Genomic DNA, 24006 nt, shown 5'->3' with positions numbered 1-24006 from the left:
TCCAGTAAGTACAGTCCTAAGATTCTAAGTTTTATACCTAAACAGTAGAAAATAAGTTCTCCAGAATGGTTCTCAAGCGTGAGAGAGGGCTCCTTTTGAATATCTGCTGATGAAGATAAGATTACAAAAGCTATATGAACTTTGCAAATTAAAAAAAAGATTTTGTTGAATTAATCACCGGAGTGTCAATATACAACAGAAGAGCAGCAGTGCATATAAACACACGCAATACCCTTCATTTACGTCTGATCTAGGGTTACAACTGAACAAACCTCTTGTCACAACCAGAGGTCTCAGGACACAGCTTGCTTATACCCTCTCAAAGTGAAAGCACAGCCTAACCGACCTTTCCAAAGCAAAGGTGGCAAAAGACCACTTTAATAAATATGCAATAAATGCCAAACTTGAAATCAAATGCATACACATTCCAGTCCTTACCGAACTTATTTGCCATTAAAGCACCAGAGTCAGTTAGTTCCAGTACTGATAAATGTTGAAGATTAGACTCCCTGTGAGGAAAAGGAAAACAAAAAAACAGCAGCTCAATAAATTCTCCTATGCTAAACATTACTTCAACAAGTTAGCCTATCAAGAACACTGTCAATTTTATTAACAAATTACACATGAAAGCTCCATTGAAAGCACAAGAAAATCTGGAAAATGAGCCATGGTTTAGATTGTTGCCCATCGTATCATTCAGTGATCCTTCAATGAGAAGCCAGAGCGGAAATTTCTTAAGACCTCCATGCCATGAAAATCTTTCCCTTGCCAGCAAAAACAATGGCTTATCTAATTGAAATGTGAGTCTTGTAGGTACCTATTGAATTTTCTTTCTTCTTTTGGCTATAAAGAATCTCAGCCTACCCTTAATAACTAGCACATTTTTATGTGTGGTCTAACCTTCCCCATGACCTCATCTTATTATTTTGCCTTCAACAGGATTTGTCTTTGCATTATACATACACATATATAATATAAATATATATTTATTATTTTCATTCTTAGAAGTTGCCTTTAACCTTTATAAAATGGACTACCTGAAAGCTCTGAATTTTAAAGGCATATCAGTGCTATAGCATAATATTAAAATTTTTTTTCTTTCAGACAATGGAAAAAATAATTAACCTCATAATTTATTTTTAAAATAATCAGAACAATGAAACTCACAGTGTGTCAACTGGAACATCAGTTGCCAAGCACTGACTTCCCCACTTAATGAGGTAATAAGATAAGAGTAGGGGAGCTGTTCGATGCAGTAGGTCTTGCTGAGCTTGAAAGAGCTGACCAGCTCCCAAAATCACCTATACATGGTGGGTGGGTGGGTGAGACAGTAAATAGCAATTAGTAATGATAACTCTTAGGTTCAGGTGGAGGTAAAATAAAATAACACAGTTACAAAGGGCATACATAAAAGCAACACACCTATTACATTTTGGGGTAGCAGGCGGCAAAAATATCTACCCATTTAACAGTACAAAATAATAAAAAACAGCTCACCATGTCATGGGAGCTGATGGTGTAAAAGAAAACAACAAACAGCTTAACTTTCATTAAATCTGTAGGTTCAGGACTCAAGAAGAGTAACAGGGAAATCTAAGTCCTTTCTTAAGCTTCTGGTCTTGGGTAAAAATAGGTATGACCATTAGAGGAAAATTTCCTAAGAATACCAGAAGCTTTAAAAATGTGCATAACTTTGGGACTTCTCTGGTGGTCCAGTGGTTAAGACTCCGGGCTTCCACTGTGGGGTGCACAGGTTCATCGTTCCCTGGTCGGGGAGCTAAGATCCGTATGCCACGCGGCGTGGCCGAAAAGAAAAAAAACATGTGCGTTAACTTATGACCAATCAATTCTAGTTCTTAGAATTAATTCTGGAGATATAGTCAAAGGGGTGCAGAAAGTTCTATCTATAAGGGGAAAACTGGCAACAACCTGGATGTCCACAGGATTGGTTGAATAAATTAAAATTGTAGTAGGTAACTATTAAAAATAATGTATAAAAATACTTAGTAACATGTGAACATGCTGGTGAGATTTGTAAAGTGGAAGAATAAAAACAACCAGATCCTGAAAAATAATATATAGCATATACTAATTTTCTAATAAAATTTTAAAACTATTTGCAGAGAAAAAAAATGGGTGTATAACAAAATGTAAATAGCGGGACTTCCCTGGTCCAGTGGGTAAGACTCCACGCTTTCAATGCAGGGAGCCTGGCTTTGATCCCTGGTTGGGGAACTAGATCCCGCAGCATGCTGCAACTAAGAGTCCGCATGCTGCAATGAAAAGATCTCTCATGCCTCAACTACGACCCGGTGCAGCAAAATAAATAAATATTTTTTATTTTTTAATTTTTGCGGTATGCGGGCCTCTCACTCTTGGGGCCTCTCCCGTTGCGGAGCACAGGCTCCGGACGCGCAGGCTCAGCGGCCATGGTTCACGGGCCCAGCCGCTCCGCGGCATGTGGGATCTTCCTGGACCAGGGTACGAACCCGTGTCCCCTGCATCGGCAGGCGGACTCTCAACCACTGCGCCACGAGGGAAGCCCTAAATAAATATTTTTTTAAAAAATGTAATAGTGGCTATCACTGGGTAGAAGATTACAGATGAATTCCCTGGTGGTCCAGTGGTTAGAACTCAGGCTTTCACTGTCAGAGTCTGGGTTCAATCCCTGGTTGGGGAACTAAGATCCTGCAAGCCATGCGGCAAACAAACAAAAAAACAAACAAAAATACCCCCCAAAACCTGAAGAAATGGAAGAATCTACAAAGATTAAAAAGAACTCAGTTAGTAAGGGCTGCCCTAAGTGACAGACTCTCAGGAAAGGTTCCTGTTTCTCCTTGGTGTCCTAAACAAATCACCTTCCTAAATGTTTTTTCCTTATTTTTACCTGAAATTCTGCCATTAGGAACATATTTGAGTTAATAAATTCTGATTTAAAAAGTATAAATATCCCTGGGAGCCCCAAAGCCCTTTCAGCTATTTATACATTAACATGAATTAGATTGCTTCCTTGTCAGGTTCAGATGAGTGAGATAAATGGGACTTCTGATGGTGGGCAGAAAGGTAATTTTTGAACATAAAACATTCAGTAGGGGGGAAGAAGAGGGCAGTTGTATGGCAACAAGAGTCTGGTGGCCTAAGGAGAATACAATGGAAAAGGATGCAGAGAATGGAGTTAGGAGGACCCCCAAAACAACCTCTATAATCTTAAAACTGCTTAGGGTAAATCCTGTACTGCAGAAATAGAGAAGTTCTTTTTCTTCTTCCTCTCTCCTCCACACTAAATGGTACCCTGCTATCACATCCAAAGTTGTACTAATAATACTGCATTTTGGGGGAGCCACCCTAGGAAATTATGCCACCATTATATAGACAAAGGTTAAGAGTAAAACAACCTGCTTCATATACATTCTTAATCTGTAATTTTAGGTTATCACGTTTACTTATTCTTAATTCAACATGTATTTATAGAGTACCTACTAAGGGCCAAGCATGGGGGATAGAGCAGTGAACAAAGACAGAAGTCTCTGTGCTCTAAGAGCTGACATTCTGCTATGTGCCTGTAGGTCAAGAAGAGGTCTCAGATGTTACAAGCTTTCCCTCAAGTAGTACTTACTGCATCTCCTAGCCTCATTAGTAGCTGCTGTAAGATCAAGAGGTCTCGGCAGATGAGGAAGCGAGTACTGGCAATTTTACACACACTTCTGCACACAATATGCCCTGCTGTGCTACTACCATAGAGCTGGGAAAGATTCATTCGAATATTCAAAGGCTGAGCTGTAATTAAAAAACAAAACAGTTAAATGTATCACTGTTTTCTCTAAATCAGAAAGGTACATTTGTTTTCCTGTCATTTACCTGGATTGAATCCCTTTTCCATTTCCATTTCTGTTTCATAATCCATTTCCCGTATAAGAAGTCCAATGGCATGGGTTGGGTTCCTAATCTCTTGCAGTTTACTACAAATATCCTCCATCACACTGTCTCTATAAGGAAATTAGAAAACTCCTATTACTACCGAGAATATATGAGATAGACTCTCTATGCCGTATAAGCTAAATGCTCTATGAAACAGGAAAACCAGCCATATAATAAAGGAGTAGAGATAATCACTCTGGTGTACAAGATACTTTTACTCCATGTAGAAATTTTTCCCTCATTTTTTTTTGGAAATGACAGACAAAATGAATGTGAGAAAAATACTTTTACATTTTACAATTTATAGCTCAGTTAATAGCCAGACCATAATTCATGAGTCTGTTTCCAAACCTGAATTCATGTATTAGATTTTCTGTTTAAAAGCTGAAATACCGGGCTTCCCTGGTGGCGCAGTGGTTGAGAGTCCGCCTGCCGATGCAGGGGACACGGGTTCGCGCCCCGGTCCGGGAAGATCCCACGTGCCGCGGAGCGGCTGGGCCCGTGAGCCATGGCCACTGAGCCTGCGCTCCGGAGCCTGTGCTCCGCAACGGGAGAGGCCACAGCAGTGAGAGGCCCGCGTACCGCAAAAAAAAAAAAAAAGCTGAAATACCTACTGAGAATCATGGCAACTCACTTTAACTTTAAGCCTCTACTTTGTATACACTTGAGTGTACATTAAAAACCTGATTTGGGGGGCTTCCCTAGTGGCGCAGTGGTTCAGAGTCTGCCTGCCGATGCAGGGGACATGGGTTCGTGCCCCGGTCCGGGAAGATCCCACATGCCACGGAGCGGCTGGGCCCGTGAGCCATGGCCACTGAGCCTGCGCGTCTGGAGCCTGTGCTCCGCAATGGGAGAGGCCACAACAGTGAGAGGCCCGCATACCGCAAAACAAAAAACAAACAAAAAAACACACCTGATTTTGGCACTAAGAATTGCTAAATTTCCATTAGGAAATGGACTTTACCCTAAATTCTCCTTACACATCAATAGCGATCAAATCTTCCAGAATCTGTTCTGCAGCCTTTTCTGGAGACTGTAGGTTATAACAACTCATTTCCATCATTACTGACATATCCATAGTTACTGACTCTCCAATCAGGTGAAGGCATTTTATGAGACATACGACATCCCGAGCAACATCCACATCTATAAGTAAGAGAAAGTTGACATTCATGTCTCAAGCCAATGAAGAGCTGCTAGCTAATATTATATTAAATTAAAATATTAATAATTAAATGCCAGGTATCTATCTGAGGTCTTAAAGATGTTTAGGCCTCTTCAGTTTCCCCTAAAATATCTACAATGTGGTAAACTGGTCAGGAAAGACCACAGTGGAAGTCAATGTTTTCTGCATTCATTTGAAAGAAAGCATAGGGTTCATGGTGGAAAGGGCTTAAATACGGACATAACAATTACTATTACCATCATATATGGTTGTCTCATCCTCTGTCAAAAGATTCTCATCAGGCAGGAGATATAAATGATCCACTAAGGAGGAAGGCACAAGGAAAGACAGGTACCCCTGGAAATACAAATCTTCCAGTTACATTTTTTTTTCAGTGAATGTTTAAAGACAAAAAATATTTGAGACCTGAATCTTGTCATGAGCTAACCCCAGACAAATCCAAATTAAGGGACACTCTACCAAACAAAAGGCGTAGTCTTCAAAAAGATGTCAGTGTCATGAAAGACAAAGAAAGGCTGACAACAGCTGGAGATTAAGCTAAAGAAACCTGACAACTAAATAAATGCAAGATCTTGGATTGGATCCCAGATCAAGAATAAAAATTGTAAGCACAACTGGTAAAATCTGAATATAAACTGTACAATATTATATCAATATCAAACTGCCTGATCTTTAAATTGTGCTGTGGTAATATAAGAATACCCCTGTGCTTAAGATACATGCTAAAATGTGTAAGCATTAAGGGGAATGATGTTTACAAGTAACTCTCAAGTGGCTCAGGAAGAAAAAAACATATCTATAGAAAGAAAAAAGCAACGAAAGTTAATGAACAGTGAATCTGGTTGAAGAGTGTACAGAAGTTCTCTGCATTACTCTTGTAACTTTCCAATTAGAAATCACTTCAATACAAAACAAGATGCAAAAAAGTATAAATAATGCAGAATATTTAAACAAAAATGAACTATAATTTTAGGACCCCCGCCCAACAAAAAACCCACCAAAATCCTAAAAGCTAACTACAATATACAATAGACACTACATTCTGAAAGACCCACTGAACAGTCTAAAGGAGTTCTTCTGTTATGTTTCTGCTCTTACTTTTTTCAGCAGGCACACCATGTTTGTGTGTGGATTCACATGTAGGGCAAGAGGATGAGAAAGGGCTTCTTGATACTGAAGACAACAGGCATAGAACTTGCACCAAAATTCCTGTTGTAAATTTCGGAACTCTTCCTGGGAAAATTCATACTCTGTTACACTTCCTTGGAGCTGGCAATGAAAAAAAAAAAAACTCTTGATACCATTTGGGATCTTTCTCCCCCCAAAACATAATTGTTTAATATCATTTTACTAAGCTATAGGCAAATGAATATCCCTTAGGCATTACATGCCACAGACTAATTAAAAGGTTTAGACACTTATAGTTCTTACTAACAAGGTCCAATGAACAATTCGAACAATTTCTCAGTACCAATCTGCTCCATAGGGAGATGAAAGAAATTATCATTCTTTCTTTAACCAAACCTCACCTCACTTTCAACAGCTAAAGTAACTTCTTTCTTTAATTCATTCCAGGAGAGATCTAAATTCCTGTCAGTTCCTCGACAGAAAATCTAAAAATAAAACAGACACAAAGAGACACTTTAGAGTATCACATAATATTAAAAACTGAATGACAAATACTCCAGGTCAGAAGATACTGAGGTAATATACTATACAATAGAGACTGGACATGCCTGAAACACACATTTACTCTTAACGTTGTGCAAATAATTTCTTTTTATAAATTGATTGATTGATTGATTGGCTGCATTGGGTCCTTGTTGTTGCCCGTGGGCTTTCTCTGGTTGTGGTAAGTGGGGCTACTCTTTTTTGGGGCACTTGGGCTTCTCATTGTGGTAGCTTCTCCTGTTGTGGAGCACAGGCTCTAGGCACATGGGCTTCAGTAGTGTGGCTTGTGGGCTCTACAGCGCAGGCTCAGTAGTTGTGGCGCACAGGCTTAGTTGCTCCACAGCATGTGGGATCTTCCTGGACCAGGGCTTGAACCCGTGTCCCCTGCATTGGCGGGCGGATTCTTACCCACTGCGCCACCAGGAAAATCGTATGCAAATAACTTCTAATTGTGAAATCATAGCAACTTTGAAATAGTTTCTATAGTCCAGAATAAACTATAGAAGCTCATGAATCTGTAAGAATTATAATTGGGTACATCTGGATCATTACAAAAAGCAAAAGGAAACATAATGGCTATTGCTTAGCTGGAGGAAGATATAAGATGATGCCAAACATATACATCCTGACTGGCACAAAGGTGAGCTAGAGTAGTGGTGGGGTAGGTCACTCTAACGGGAATAATTCTCCTAAGGCAAAGCCTGTGAGCAATGCCTTACTGATTATTCAATATCTCCGTGTGCAAGAGATACCATGAGAAATCATACATGTGATTACTGTTAATAAGAAGGGCTGATGAAATGAAAGAAATAATACCTTAGAAGAAAGTGACCATGTCATCCTGGAGTTTTATTAGAGAGAAAACAGAAAACATAGAATAGCCAGATATTTAAGAATGTACATAGAAGAAAAGTCAAGGATCTGGAAACCATATCACCTGAGAGAAAGTTAAGGAACTAGGTATATTTTTACCCTGCAGAAAGATAACATGGAAGGATTCTTAAAATATTTGAAGGGTTGCTTTATAGAAGAGGCATGTTTTATGAAGTTCCCAAAGAAAGATGCTACCTAAATTATGGGGGCTTAAATTTGATCCAATACTGGGATGAACATTTTTTTTTTTTTTTGGCCGTACCGCATGGCTTGTGGGATCTTAGTTCCCCGACCAGGGATTGAACTTGGGCCCGGGCAGTGAAAGCACCGAGTCCTAACCACAGGACTGCCAGGGAATTCCCAGGGTTGAACTTTTAAGTGGCACAGTTTTGAACAGTAAGTCACAAAAGAGCTGGTGAGAGACTTGTCACTGGAGGCAGACACAACTAGGAGCTGAATAGTTGTCTGTCAGAGAAGCCTCAGAAGGTATGTCTGCTTTGTGTGGGAGGTCAGATCAGGAGATTCTAAGGAACTTTTCAATTCTGTAAGTGATTATTCTATTTTAAATTCATGAAGCTAAGTAGCAGTTTAAGGAAGTCTAAGTGACTTTAAAGTATTCTTTTGGAAAAGGTTAAGCATCTCTTAAACCATGTAAATTTGAAGCTTAGATTATTTTCTTGAACCTGAACCAAGTCAGACCTTCACTGTACTAACAAAAGGGTAAAAACAGTACCATCAAACCTACCCAAGAAAACTTCTTTCAAGTATAGAGATTATGTGCAGTGTAGTATGGTATATCTTTTTACAACAGTGTAGGTACAAGTTTCTCTTTTTACTACTGGCATGCTTCACTAGTCATTGGGAAAGTGCCCTTAATCCTATCTCCCTGCCTGGACTCTTGCTATTTTTATGGAAAGAACATTTAAGAAAATTACAATAGCATTTACAAATACATGTATATACAATTGCAAAACTATGTTTGATATTAGTATATGCAAAAGAACAAAAATTAACAGTAATCATTAATTATATAATATTAGTAATAAAATAAGAGAGTCTTAAATGAACACTAAATATTTTCTCACTCACCTGTAAAGCTTTACATAAAGCTGCATTAATGAATCGCCCTGGTGTAAAAAGACTCTGCAAATACATCTCCTGTTAGAACATTGAAACAAGAATTAGTATCATTCTAAAAAAGATAAAATTTGGAAAAATCTGAATGAACAATTCAACAGATTAAAACCAAAGGCTGCATTCCTATTACATGAATGTGGAAATTCCGCCCTTCAGCATTTGAGCAGTAACAAGTGGCAGAGCAGTCATATATTTTCACACTGTGAAGCCTGCAGTGTCTTTGAGTCAACTGGATGTACTACTCTGAGAATGCTGTGTTCCTCATGGTGCACTTCAATGGGTTCCACTGGAAAACGCAGCTTGTCAAATGCCAATCTTAAATGCGAGAGTTGTATCTAGTTCATTCGTGACAAACACTGGTAAGAGAATAATTAAACTAAGGTGGTTTCTACACCATCCACAAAAGAACTCATTTTATGGTTTACATATAAAAGAAAAGGAATTGATACTAATAGGTATTATATGTAAAAAACAAACAAACAAAAACTGCAATAAGCTCTCACAAGTGGGGAAATGAAGTAGAGAGAACAAAATGGAAAGTCTCATACTGCCTATGGTCTCATTTTGACCAAATTTTATAAACCAGATTTGGCAATAAGTAGCAAACCTGGCTGACCTTCATTCAAGTTTCCTTCCTTCTACTGAGGTTCTAGGAGATATTTATAAAATGACCAAAATGGAGAGAAACAAGAATGTTAATAATTAGCATGTGATTTTGGCTTTTAGACAAAAGTTAAGTGCCAATGAACTCTTGGGATTAAAAATTTTGCAATATTCAATTTCAGATATTCAAAATGGGTTTTCCAATCCTACAGAGTCATTGTTTCAGACCCAGAGCCCATGATCTTTATCTCATTTTAATATTAATGCATCAACTGAAAGTTTTTCTTCCATTTATCTTGAGGATGTCCTTGAAAAACAGGGAAATTGGCCTGTTTTGCTATTGCATTACCTTTTAAAGTTATGTTCGTCATAGCTTATACCTCTTATGTCTAGTTTTTATGCATATATTCACATGGTTAGTATAGTGGACACCTACTGTCTGTGCCTGCCTAGAATCCATTTCCCCTTCTTTTACTAACAAATCCCTTACCCTTCTCTGAAGAACCATTCCTCCTGTACCCATACCCAACTGACTTCACCCTCCACAATAGCAAGGCCCACGCTAGACATGTTTCTCATGCCAAGCCAGAATATTCTATTCCTTCTGATCAGAGTGACTATGCCAGGAATTAGTACATGACTAAAGCCAGGCCAGTGTCAACTCCAGGGCCTGGAACAGAAGTGCTCTTTCCCCTGGGGTTGCTAAGTTCACAGAAGGCAAGCTTGCTCAGAAAGCCTGCTGGACAATAAACCCAACAAGGAGGAAAGCAGAATTGAGACAAAGGAGAGATCAAGCCCTGAAGGCATTGTTTCAGCCATAGCTGAAACCAGGTAACTCTGAACTTCCCAGCAGCACAAGCCAATACATTCAGCTTAAGTCAGTTTGAGGTGGGTTTCTTTCATCTGCAGCTGAAAGAGTTCTGCTAATACAACTGGTTCTTCTCAAACTAATGATCAGGGTAAATCATCTCCTTACATAAGACTTTAGCATTGCTTACTCTGGGGTCTTGATCATCTCTGATAATGATTTCTTCCTCTGGCAGAGGCTGCATAAAAACTGGATTCCACTGACCTGTAACATTACTACAGAGAGAAAAAGTCCATCAGTCTACATAAAGATGATGAATAAAAATGAAGCTTATGTTGTTGGCAGTATTTGGGCAGGGAGGGTCCCATCACTGAACCTCTGCAACTACTGCTTGATCAATTCTATTAAAAAAGTTTCCAAAAAAAGAAACATATTCATAGCAGAGTCTGAACTATAGAAGTGCTCTTACTTGTTCTAATAGGCACCTTCCTGAAATTAGAACTCTAAACACAAATCTACAAATAATAGCTAACTTTCATTCTGCATTTACCATGTGCTGCACATTATACTAGGTGCAATTCTAGATACTATTCATGTATTACCTTACGACAACACTTTGAAGGATACACTGCCCTCATTTTTAAGATGTCAAAAGTGAGGTTTAAGGTATCTCACAGCTAGTAAGTTGTACAACCAGGATTCAAACTCTCACCTGACCGCAGATTCTTTGCTTGAATGCCATCTATAAGGAGTACTCTCTATCTTCTGAGGTGTGGTTCAGGGTCAATCTGGGGGCAACCACTCCTAGAATTCTATTCTAGAATATAGGGTCATGAGAGACCCGCTTGAGCTCAATTAGTTTACAGCTGACTCTTGAACGACATGGGGGGGGGTTACAGGTGTCGACCCTCTGTGCAGTCAAAAATCCATGTATAACTTATTCAAGCAACTGCAGATCAAACAGTACTGCAGTATTTACTACTGAAAACAATCCGCGTATTAGGCGGACCCCCCACAGTTCAAATCCATGTTGTTTGAGGGTCAACTGCAGTTCCAGGGACGTCAAACTATGTTCCAGGGAATCCTCCACAGGTGTTTCAGGGACTACACAAGTGTTTGATTCAAAATTTGTTTTTAAATGTATTTTGTAACTATTGAAAATGTTAAAATGAATATCATGTACATTAAAAATATCAGATATTCCAAATATATCTAATATTAGTTATCAACATGTTAAATTGTGTTATAATTTTATATTCATAAAATACTGGTTTTGTTATATATTGGAGTTCATTATCTTTTTTTTTTTTTTGCGGTATGCGGGCCTCTAACTGTTGTGGCTTCTCCCGTTGCGGAGCACAGGCTCCGTACATGCAGGCTCAGCGGCCATGGCTCACGGGCCCAGCCGCTCCGCGGCATGTGGGATCTTCCCGGACTGGGGCACGAACCCGTGTCCCCTGCATCGGCAGGCGGACTCTCAACCACTGAGCCACCAGGGAAGCCCTGGAGTTCATTATCTTTGGGAAAAAAAGGGATTCCTGCTTTAAAAAAAAGTTTGAGAGGCACTGTATTTGTCCAATCTACTTCTCATCTCATGAGGAAACTGAGACCCCAAAGGGGCTGCAGTGTCTTTTGCAAGTTGTGGGTATCAGAAATAGTCTTTGCACAGAAACAAAGAAAATGCACAGATTAGAAGCATTTGGGGCCTTTCTCGCTCCCTGGCCATCTTGGCAGCTGCTCTCGGTTGGGGGTGTCCTGCACCTCAGGCAGGAAGATGGTGCCCGCAAGGAAGACAAAAAAGTCGCTGGAGTCGATCAACTCTAGGCTCCAACTTGTTATGAAAAGTGGAAAGTATGTGCTCGGGTACAAGACGACTTAGAAAATGATCAGACAAGGCAAAGTGAAACTGGTCGTCCGTGCCAACAACCGCCCAGCCCTGGGGAAATCTGAAATAGAGTATTATGCCATGTATCCATCACTATAGTGGCAATAATACTGAACTGGGCACAGCGTGTGGAAAATACTACAGAGTATGCACACTGGCTATCACTGATCCAGGTGACTCTGATATCATTAGAAGCATGCCAGAACAGACTGGTGAAAAGTAAATCATGCACAACTTTTCTTTAATAAAACCAGCCAGAGCTTGATTTAAATAAAAAAACAAGTATTCTGGTTATGTGCTATCTCTCCCCAAAAAGATGGTATTTTCTTCACCTCATTCCAACTCTAAGAATCCTTATTTTGTCCTAAAATCATAAGGTAAGAAATAACAAAAAATAAAAAAGAAGGTATGTCCGAAAATAGGCAAACCCGGGTCTGAATCCGTTAAATGTGAACATTTGACTTTTGTTCTACATAAAGAGCTCTCCTTCTTTTCTAAGTATGAATTTGCTTGGGGTAAGGTAGGATGACAGAGGTGAGGGACCCGTACTGTTCAAAGTTGATATATTTCACAACTGTTTGGTTCTCAGCATCATGCCACAAGACCCAGATATCCGTAGAGGTTAAGGCAAAGTCAATCAGTGTCTCCTAGAAGGAAATGTAGGGGGGAAACAAATAAACAAAAACTCCTGTTAAAACAAGAAAGAAAAGGTACTAAGTTATGGTGACTTAAACTTGTATTAGTAGGAGAGGTAAAAGCATGAAAACAAAAGACAGTACCACGTGAACTTGGTAAAATCCAAATGAAATTTTTTTGCATGAAGTTTCATTAAATATTCCATTTTAAGATTTCAATCCCATTACAACATAGTTAAGTTAGCCAATGTTTCTTTCCTGTACTTCTATGATATGCAAAGGATGACTCAACCTACCTGAGAGGTGAATAGTGAGGAAATGTGATCTATGCTGTAGCGGTTATTCTCAGCACTCACCAACTGGAAAATGCAGAACTGTTAAAACACAAGTTGAAATGCAGAACTGTTAAAACACAAGTTGAAACAACCAACATGTTATTTTTCTATGCAAGACTTACCAGCATTCGGAAGCTAATTTTTAAAAAAAAGTATGGTAAAATACATGTAGAATTTACCATCTTAACTATTTTTAAGTGTACAGATTAGTAGTATTAAGTATATCCACATTGTTGTGCAACTGAACTCCAAAACTTTTTTTCATTTTTTCAAAACAGAAACCCTGTACTCATTAAATAACTCCCCATTCCCCCTCCCCACAGCCCCTGGCAACCAACATTCTACTATGACCTTGACTGCTAGATAATGGAATCTTAACAGCATTTGTCTTTTGGGGACTGTATTTTTACTTAGCATAACATCCTCAAGTCTCATCCATGTTGCAGCACGTGTCAGAATTTCCTTCCTTCCTTTCTTTTTTCGGCCGCATGGCATGTGGGATGGAGGATCTTAGTTCCCCAACCAGGGATTGAACCTGCGCCTCCTGCATTGGAAGTGCAGTGTCTTAACCACTGGACCACCAGGGAAGTCCCAGAATTTCCTTCCTTTTTAAAGTTGAATAATATTCCATTTTACGTATATACCACATCTTATTTATCCATTCTTTCATCGATGAAGACTTAGGTTGCTTCCACTTTTTTGGCTATTGGGAATATTGTTGCTATGAACATGGGTGTACAAATATCTCTTAAATACCCTACTTTAATTCTTTTGGGTATATACCCAGAAGTGGAATTGCTCGACCCTATGGAAATTCTATGACTAATTTTTTGGGGAACTGCCATGTTGTTTCCCATAGTGGCTGCAGCATTTTATATTCCCACCAGTAATGCACAAGGGTTCTAATGTCTCCACATCCTCTCCAACACTTGGTATTTCTGTTTTTTCCCCCCATAGTAGCTATCCTTTTGGGTATGAGGTGGTATCTCACTATGGTGAGAAATCTATTTTTAAGTTTATATTTTTACCAAAGTACCAAAAATAATTTAAAACATACACACAATACAAATCAACTCTAGTAAATCTTCACTAAAAATAAAACCCTATAAAATAATTCATGTTTAGTATTTAACTCCGTTGCCGAAACAAAAAATGTCAAACTCAAAAATAATATTTGATGGGCAATATTTTAAATAATTTTTTGATAAAGAAAGTGTATTATAAACTGATAAGAGTGATGAAGATTCTATCCTTATAACACAAGTAACTGTTCACAAGGAAGTATTAAAAGAAAAATATACAGTGAGAGTCCTTTTGAGAGAAAAATAGGAGTGTATGAAATATGAGAAATATATGTAATGCTCATATTCATTCTAGCCTAGAGCTGTATTTACAAGCTGCATATCTCAACCCATTAGTGGGACATGAATCAAATTTAGGAGGTCTCAACCAGCATTAAAAAAAATAAAAGAAAAAAGAAAAAGAAACAAAGTATCAGAATTTATCAGTTCATCACTCATGGTAAAGGTAAACATGTTTCATGAAAAGTATTTTGTTATATGCCCATCATCACCACATATATATATACTATGTAGCAATGCAAAATATTGTAGATTTTAGCCAAAAAGTTGGAAAAATGCTGGTCTAGTGCAGTGCTTCTCAAACTATCTGTGGAAAGGAACAGTGTTTTTTTTTTCTTTAATTTCTAATCTGTTCCAGACTGATACTTTTATGAAATACAGAAACCTTGAATGTCTGTGGCAATGTCACTATAAAAGCTTCTAATGCATTCTCTCACTTTCTGTATTTATCTACCTTACTGCAATCCAGTAACAAATAATTTGTGGCCCAGGACCATTCCACAGACCACACCATAGGTCTACAGGACTTCTGTTTGAGATTTTTATTAGTGTCCTAGATGGAAATACAGATGGCATATTTATAACACTGAGAACATGATGCTGGAAATGATTAAATTAATGCACTTATTAACATAATTAGAACCCAAAGAACAAAAAGAAAACCAAGAAGAAACAAATGAAGTTAACAGGAATGGGTGTAGGGCTTGCCTGGTGGTGCAGTGGTTAAGAATCCGCCTGCTGATGCAAGGGACATGGGTTCAAGTCCTGGTCCTGGAAGATCCCACATACCACGGAGCAACTAAGTCTGTGCATCACAGCTACTGAGCCTGCGTTCTAGAGCCTGTGAGCCACAACTACTGAAGCCCGCGAACCTAGAGCCCATGCTCCACAAGAGAAGTCACCAGAATGAGAAGCCCACGTACCACAACGAAGAGTAGCCCCGCTCACCACAACTAGAGAAAGCCTGTGCACAGCAACAAAGACCCAACACAGCCAAAAATAAATAAATAAATAAATTTATTTAAAAAAATTGGAATGGGTGTAAAATATTACAGAGATTAAAAATAAAACCTTCAAATGTGCAGATTAGGGAGAAAAAAACATGCTGAAGAGCAATTTTTGTTCAAAAAAAGGAAAAAAAAAAAAGACCTCAACTTCATTATACTCTGAATAAGGCACAACAGTGTTACATGGCTGCTAAAAGTGTATCTGATTTTAGGCTTCGTTTAATAGAACCATAATGCTCAAACCAAAGGAGGTAATAGCTCAGCTCAGTTTGATACCACTCCTAGAATAGCATATTCAATCTCCGACTAATGTTTAGAGCAGTGATTCTCAAAATATGGTCCACAGATTCCTAGAGGTCCGATTCCTAGAGGTCCCTAAGACTGTTTCAGGGGATTAGTGAGGTCAAAACACTTTTCATAATAATACTACATCATTTGCCCTTTTCACTGTGTTAATATTTGCACTGATAATGCAAAAACAACGGTAGGTAAAATTATTGGTGTCAATGTGAATCAAAGCAGTGGTACCAAATTGAATACTCTTTCATTAATAAAACACTCAACAAGCTAGGAATAGAAAGTAACTTCTTCAACACGATAAAGGGCATTATGAGAAACTCATAACATCACACTCAATGGTGAAAGACTAAAAACTTTCTCTCTTAAATCAGGAATAAGACAACTCTTGTCACTTCTATTCAACATTGTACTGGAGGATCTATCCAAGGCAATTTAAGGGAAAAAAAAAAAAAAAAAAAGGCACCCAGATCGGAAAGGAAGCAGTGAAACTATCTTTATTTGCAGATGATATTGTCCTGTAAATAGAAAGTCCCAAAAATTCCACTATAACACTACTAAAACAAATAAGAGTTCAGTAGGGTTACAGGATACAGGATTGATATAAAAAAATGAATTGTATTTCTATAAACCTGCAATGAGCAATCTGAAATGAAATTAAGAAGATAATTTCATTTACAATAGTATCAAAAGGAATAAAATATATACAAATAAACTGATTAAAGAAACCCTGCAAAACTTAATACTATAAAAATTATAAAACATTGCTAAAAAAGTTAAATACAATCTAAATAAATGGAAAAGCATCCCATGTTCATGAACCAAAAGCCTTAATATTGCCAAGATGGCAATTCTTTCCAATATGATCTACAGAGTCAACAAACCTCTATCAGAATTGGTGAAGTAATAATAAATATATATATTGGTCTCTGGTTCTGGCTCCTGACACTGAGCTCCTAAAACTCCTGCAATCTCCTGAGTGATAGAGGTGCTAGGAGCATCTTTTGTTTTAATATTTGATCTTTGACCCTGGTTCCCGACACAGAGCTCCTAAATTCCTTTGAATATCCTGGGTTATGGAAATACTTTTTGTTCTAATGAGGTGACTCCTGGATAGCTTCAGGATGGGAGCTAGTCACCAGAAAGACCAAGTCTAATTAAAAGCTTGAAACTTTCAGCCCTAACTCCCATCCTCTGGAAAGTGAAGAAAGGCTAGAAATTGAATTAGTAACCCATCATGCCTATGTGATGAAGCCTCCTTAAAAATTCTTAAGGTATGGGATTTGGAGAGCTTCCAGGTTGGTGAACACATCCATGTGTTGGGAGGGTGGTGCACCTCAATACCATGAGACCCTTCTGGACCTTGCCCTACATACCTCTTCATCATTTATCACCCAATAAACTAGTAAATGTGAGTGTTTCCCTGAGTTATGTGGGCCATTCTAACAAATTATGAGCCCAAGGAGGGGATTGCAGAATGAATCAAGAACCCAAGAATGTGGAAGAGTCTTCATATCTGGGAGCAGGCTGGCTTAGGGTGAGGTGCATGAGCAAGGTGAGAGGGTGCCCACATATATGGAAAGTCTGGGGCAGGGTGAAAACTCAAGCAGGGTGAGGAGTGTCCACAGAAAGTGGCAGCCTGCACTGTGGACTAGAGCCCAAGTAGGTGAGAAGGGTGTCCACTGCATGGGGCGGGGGGCGGACTAGTACAGAGTGTCAGGGCCCAAGTAGGGTGAGGAGGGCATCCCTGTGGAAGGACAACCTGGAGTGGGATATCAGAGCCCAATAGGAGTGAGGAGGGCACCAAGCAGAGCAGCACCCAGCATGGGGAATCAGGGCTCTGGCAGAGGGAGGAAGACAAACCCTACCTCACTGGAATGTTATTAGGATTAAATGGATGATATGTGTAGTGTGTGAGTAATAAGCACAGTCCAAGCGTTTGCTATTAATGTACATAAAGGGCCTGGCAACATGCCAAACACACAATACCCAACAAGCGGCTGTCTATTTATTTATTTGGCCACGCAGCTTGTGGGATCTTAGTTCCCCTTTGAACCCAGGCCCCTGGCATTGGACGCTCAGAGGCCTAACCACTGGAATGCCAGGGAATTCCCGTGGCTGTTTATTATATGATTATACTATTGTATTGCATCCTAAATACCTCACTGAGATACAATAGCTAGCGATTAGATGATGAGTAAAATTATTTCTAAAAATTAACTTCCCCTGTACCTCTTAATAACACCTACATCCCTTTCACAACTCCATTTTTTCACCCAGACTTTCAAATTGGCTCTTTCTTGCTTAGTTTTGGTTAACTTTTCCTTCCATATTCCTTTAAACTCTCTACTCCCTTTCATCCTGACTTTTCCTTCAAGATCTTTTAATTCACATATTAGCACAAAACCTACCATCTCCGTGGAAACAACACAAGATTCATCTAGGTTGGTGTGAAGAGCTTAAATAGACTCAATGAGTCTATAGCTACTTCCCCATATCCGTATATACAGAATAACTTGATACGTGTCTTATTTGTTTCATACCTGTCCTCGCTTTGGTGCATGCATGTATATCCCTAGGCAGACTCCCACGGTAGGGGAATAGGCAAATCGTAATTTGTGTCCAGTCCCAGCAGTGAGCCGAAGATCTTTATTCACAGGGACATACTCTAGCATGTCCGCTACCATCAGGCACATTTGGTCCTGCCCAAGAAAACATTTAGTAAGTAAGATTAAAGAATATTCAGGAAGAAACATAAACTCCTTCCCTTTTTAAAGAATGCACATTCATTATATCTAGCACTGTATCTAATTTATCTGAAGGGCCCTAAGGTTTTTTTTTTAAAGGGCTGAGATGAAAATATCTCTTTAGTCTGATAGATAAAATCATCAGCTGTTTTGTTTGTGAATGTTGAAAACTATTTTACCAACTTGCATTTAAAAAATACATTTGTTGGGCTTCCCTGGTGGCGCAGTGGTTGAGAGTCCACCTGCCGATGCAGGGGACACAGGTTCGTGCCCCAGTCTGGGAAGATCCCACATGCCGCGGAGCAGCTGGGCCCGTGAGCCATGGCTGCTGAGCCTGTGCGTCCAGAGCCTATGCTCCGCAATGGGAGAGGCCACAACAGTGAGAGGCCTGCGTACCACAAAATAAATAAATAAATAAATAAAATAAATAAAAATATATTTGTTCCGAAGTGAAGAGTATATACTCTGTACCACTTCAATGTTTCTGTAGGACTCATAATTTTCAAAATAAAAATACAAAAAGTTAGGGGAGAAATGTATGAAAAATAAAGCTAAATGAAACTGTCTGAATCTGGAAACGCCCCATAATTTCCCAACTAAGAGATCTGATCATCTTATGAGAAGCAAGATTTATTTCAATTCCCCTACAATTTGCAATCCTATTTTAACTTGCAGTAACTATAAATGTAGCATTTACCTTATAAGACCACATTCGTAGTTTATGATCTTGACATAGAGCAAAGATGAAGGCATCGTTCTTGACACAATGAACAGCAAGACTCAGGGGACGATCTGAAGGCCCCTGATCACCTCTGAAAACATAAGGCCAAGTTTTAGTTTAACTGTTGCAAATTACCTGATCATTAGAATTTGCAATTTAAGAGATAAAATAAAATTATAAATGCACACTCTTAACAGAAGGAAAAGAGTTTATAGGCTGGTATAAGATGACTACATTTTCTGGGCTTCCCTGGTGGCGCAGTAGTTAAGAATCCGCCTGCCAATGCAGGGAACATGGGTTTGAGCCCTGGTATGGGAAGATCCCACATTCCACGGAGCAACTAAGCCTGTGTGCCACAACTACTGAGCCTGCGCTCTAGAGCCTGCATGCCACAACTACTGAGCCCACACGCCACAACTACTGAAGCCCACGTGCCTAGAACTGTGCTCTGCAACGAGAAGCCACTGCAATAAGAAGCCCGTGCACTGCAACGAAGAGCAGCCCCCGCTCGCCGCAGCTAGAGAAAGCCTGCGTGTGGCGACGAAGACCCAACGCAGCCAAAAATAAACAAATTAATTAAAAAAAAAGATAACTACATTTTCTATTTGATTTATATCCGTTATTCTGATAAATTTTAAAAAGCTCTAGATATCAGTGGAATACTGTTCTAACCATCAAACTTCCTACTTCTAATATTACACAAAATTGGATTTGGTAAGTCAGGGCAGAGCACTGAACTGGATATTGTGAGAAGTATACTAAGCCAGTTTCTGTTGTCAAAGTGTCAAGTCCCAAATGAAGTGGGCTCTGGAGTGCAGCTCTTCTCAGATGGAATGTAACGTTGTGTAGACCCTTCTCCTTTCCAGTATAATGTTTATTTGCCTTGGAGTCAGACTGGAAGCACTAACAGGTATTGACCAGGGCAAAAGATTAAGTTCTTGGGCCCTATGATTTACCGACCAGAGACCACTCACCTGATAACTGTTGGCATCCAGCCTATAAGTAATCGTTGCATTACTGAACTCTGCTTCAGCTCCACAACTGACACCATCCCTACAAGATTGAAAATAGACCAATGATATCCAAGGCACCTCTTGATCATACTTAGTGAAGCCCAAAGGCAAGGATGCAACCACGAACAAGGAATTTCTAACAGGTGACAGGCTTCTACATTTCTATACTAAGGAAGTCTTAGGCTGTACCTTTCCACATATACCATACCTAAAATATTTTGAATCATTATGGGAACAATAACAACAGCATTTTTATATTCCTAGGGGAAATTTTTGCCATTTACAAACAGTAACCCATACTGCTGCTCAGAAGCAGCACTTCATTCTTTCCAAAAGAAACACTGAGTACCTTTCATGTGCTAGGCACAGTTCTAGATGCTAGAGACACAGCAGTAAATAAAACAAAACACTCCTGTCCTCATGGAACTTACATTCCATTGGCAGGAAGGGAGAAGCAGAGACAGTTAACAAATTAAGTAGAATGTAAAGAGTGGAGAAAAATAAAACATAGAAAGGGTATAGTGAACGGGGATGGGGTGCGTGTGTACAATTGTGTTATTGTTAAAATTGTGTTACAATTTTAAAAAGGTTGTCAGGTCACTCACAGAGGTGACACTGAGTAAGAACCTAAAGGAGGTGAGGGAATGAGCCACACTGGTAGCTGGGGAGACTAGCCCCGCCAAAGCCCTGAGGTAGGTGTACCTGGTATGTTCAAGGAATTGCAAGAAGGCACGTGGCCGGTTCAGAAGAGGGGGGAAAGAATGAGACGATGAGATTAGAGAGGCAGTGGGGTGTCACAGTAAGGACTTTGGGTTTATTCAGAGTGAGATGAAGAACAGCCCTGATCTGAGGGCTTTGAGTAGTGGAATGACATGACTCACCCTGGGTTTTAAAATGTTATCGGTCTTCCTGAGAAGTTTCTGCCGAGGGGTAAGGACAGATCTGGGGAGCTATTTAGGAAGCAAATGCAATAATCCAGGTAAGAGGAGTGGTGACTTGGAGCAGGGTATCAGCACTGAGCTTCCTTGTTTCAGGTAACTTATTTTAGTTACAATACTACAAAGTGAAGGTAGAAAACCAGTCAACTCATGTCTACTAAAGGCCTTAGAATAGGTCACCTTACAGTTATCTGTTTTCCCATACCCCAGTAAGCTGGACAGTTCCTCGTTCACTATATAAAATCCCACCCTCTTAGGAAAAGAACAGTAAAGCATTAGGGAGTCATAATGAAAGCAATAATGAATGACCATTTTAGGGTAGTATAGAAGCAATTCCTGCATTGGATGATGGCCTTGGACTTCTAACATCTGTTTTAATGCCAGTATTCCTTTGTTTAAAATTAAATTCATGCTCAGTTCCTGTTCTTACCAGGTACGTCATGAGGAGGTAGTTTAAGAACAAAGATTCCCCCAGAGGCAGATGGTAGAGCAAACAGAGCCTCCCCGTCATTGCTAAGCCAGGCTGCCGAGGTGGTAGAATTAGGGGAGAGTCCAGGTACTGCTGGAATTAACTGATAGTTGCAAGGATCCCTGAAGTCAACTTTTCCAATGTCAGTGAAGATTGACTGCATCTGACTTTCAATTACCAACTCCTGTGGAGTAATTAAAAAGAAAAATCTGTTAAATCAAAATAAACTGGATTTTGCTCTGTTCCTCCCAATCGCTATCAGTTTTTAAAATAAAAAATTGTTGAGCTTAAAAAGGCTATTTTTTCTTTTTTTTAAATCATGCCTCTCCACTTTCTTTTTTTTCTTTTTTTTTTTTTTCTTTTGCAGTACGCGGGCCTCTCACCGTTGTGGCCTCTCCCGTTGCGGAGCACAGGCTCTGGACGCGCAGGCTCAGCGGCCATGGCTCACGGGCCCAGCCGCTCCGCGGCATGTGGGATCTTCCCGGACCGGGGCACGAACCCGCGTCCCCTGCATCGGCAGGCGGACTCTCAACCACCGCGCCACCAGGGAAGCCCATCCACTTTATTTTTTTTAATTTTTATTTTTGGCTGGGCCGCAGGGCTTGCGGGATCTTAGTTCCCCAACCAGGGATCGAACCTGCACCCTCGGCAATGAAAGTGTGGAGTCCTAACTACTGGACCACCAGGGAATTCCCAGAAAGCTATTCCTTTTTTTTTTTTTTTGGCTGCATCACATGGCATGCAGGATCTTAGTTCCCAGACCAGGGATGGAACCCGGGCCCCCTGAAATGGAAGCAAGGAATCTTAACCACTGGACTGCCAGAGAAGTCCCCAAAGCTATTCTTTTTAATGAAACTATTTTTGCAGTTTAAAATGTGTGTGATCATTTTAAATAGTAACTATGATAGTATGCTTGGTTAGGGCCAGCAAAGAATCCAAATATTCTTCAATTCCAAAGGACATTGCTCTATTACTAAATTTGTGACAGTCAGAGTAACTTGGGAATTAAAGGATATTATACTTAACCAACTTACACTCCTATACATCCGGGAAGGGTGTGGTAAAAGTAACCTGTGCACTGTTTGATTGGTTAATATCAAGATTATCACATGATTCTGAGTCTCAGAGACATGAACCCCTCCCGGTAAGAGGATGCAATTTTGGAATTTGAGGCGAACTGCATTGTTTAACAGATTTATGTCCAGTGACTCTTCCACCAGCTCCAATGTATCTCCAGAGGTCTTCCTATTAAAGTGAAGAAACATTTGTTAAAAAAAAAGTTTATGCTTTTCTTTCTGATTGTTGCATTGAAATGTATGGCAATAATTTCCAGGTGAACTCTCCCAATTTGAAAATTTTGGATAAACAAACTCAGACCAATTTTGACATTCCAAACCACCACACTATATAGTCTACAAAACACAGCACTGTATAAAATTCAAATCTTATTATATGATTCTCTGTTAAATGGAGGCATTTCCAAACTTCATAGTCCATTTTTTAAAAACAATATTCAAAGCAATTAAACTCCACTATAATGAAAATTCACACCACACACCCTCATTACTTATAGTGCAATGTGGCCTCTACATATGTTACTATAGGGTCAAACTACAGTGACCTTATAAATGTGGGTATTTCCCCTTCTATAGCTTCCTCCTACTAGGATGCAGGGAAGACTCTTCTTGAGGCACAACTCTGCCATGTGGTAGCTTTGGAACCATAGAAAGCACTATTCTGGGAATGCCCTAACTTGCCATCACCTCATCTACCACACTACCCGAATCCATTCTCTAGATGATCTCCTTTGATATAACAGCTTTAAATGCCATTGAATGCCTACAATTCCTAAATCTGTATCTCATTCAGCCCAAACTCTCCACTGACCTCCTGACTACGGCCTCAACACTTCTACTTGTATATCTAACAGGGATCTCAAACTAAACCTGTCCAAAACAGAATTCCAGGACACAGCAAACCTGAAAGACAAAGAAACAAAAACACCTGCTTCACCTGCACTTTTCCAACTCATTAATGACATCTCTATAACTTCTAGTTGTTCAAGCCAAAAATCTGGGGGTCACCCTTGAATCTCCTCTTTCTATATACCCTACATCTGATCCAATAGTAAATTCTAATAAAGTTACTTTTAAAACGTATCCACAGGGACCTCCCTGGTGGCACAGTGGTTAAGAATCTGCCTGCCAACGCAGGGGACATGGGTTCGAGCCCTGGACTGGGAAGATCCCACATGCCGCGGAGCAACTAAGCCCACATGCCTAGAGCCCGTGCTCTGCAACAAGAGAAACCACCACAACGAGAAGCCCGCACGCTGCAACGAAGAGTAGCCCCTGCTTGCTACAAGTAGAGAAAGCCCGCGCACAGCAACGAAGACCCAACAC

At 39.7% G+C, this 24006-nt stretch overlaps 1 protein-coding gene, 1 non-coding gene and 1 pseudogene across 2 annotated transcripts in view; 1 reads left to right on the top strand and 2 right to left on the bottom strand.

Moving 5' to 3' along the window:
• NUP160 (nucleoporin 160) overlaps window positions 1-24006 on the bottom strand; it is a 55226-nt gene that overhangs the window by 27967 nt on the left and 3253 nt on the right. The window contains exons 3-19 of the mRNA XM_007455718.1: window positions 22639-22849; window positions 21566-21788; window positions 20159-20237; window positions 19161-19275; window positions 18260-18418; window positions 13013-13090; window positions 12631-12728; window positions 10387-10471; window positions 8738-8806; window positions 6634-6717; window positions 6203-6373; window positions 5341-5440; window positions 4899-5064; window positions 3859-3986; window positions 3617-3777; window positions 1168-1301; window positions 439-509 (exon numbers count right to left, since the gene is read on the bottom strand). Of these exons, the coding sequence (XP_007455780.1) occupies window positions 439-509; window positions 1168-1301; window positions 3617-3777; window positions 3859-3986; window positions 4899-5064; window positions 5341-5440; window positions 6203-6373; window positions 6634-6717; window positions 8738-8806; window positions 10387-10471; window positions 12631-12728; window positions 13013-13090; window positions 18260-18418; window positions 19161-19275; window positions 20159-20237; window positions 21566-21788; window positions 22639-22849 (2132 nt within the window). The remainder of the gene's footprint in view (window positions 1-438; window positions 510-1167; window positions 1302-3616; window positions 3778-3858; window positions 3987-4898; window positions 5065-5340; window positions 5441-6202; window positions 6374-6633; window positions 6718-8737; window positions 8807-10386; window positions 10472-12630; window positions 12729-13012; window positions 13091-18259; window positions 18419-19160; window positions 19276-20158; window positions 20238-21565; window positions 21789-22638; window positions 22850-24006) is intronic.
• Window positions 11971-12304, top strand: LOC103070630 (60S ribosomal protein L30 pseudogene; annotated as a pseudogene).
• On the bottom strand, window positions 13566-13638 carry TRNAG-UCC (transfer RNA glycine (anticodon UCC)). Its single transcript has one exon. It is a non-coding gene; the product is annotated as a tRNA-Gly (tRNA).

Source organism: Lipotes vexillifer, unplaced genomic scaffold (assembly GCF_000442215.2).
Source record: "Lipotes vexillifer unplaced genomic scaffold, Lipotes_vexillifer_v1.1 scaffold977, whole genome shotgun sequence".
Taxonomy (NCBI): domain Eukaryota; kingdom Metazoa; phylum Chordata; class Mammalia; order Artiodactyla; family Lipotidae; genus Lipotes; species Lipotes vexillifer.
The sequence above is the reverse complement of the archived record's forward strand: the minus strand, read 5'-3'. Positions and strand labels throughout refer to the sequence as shown.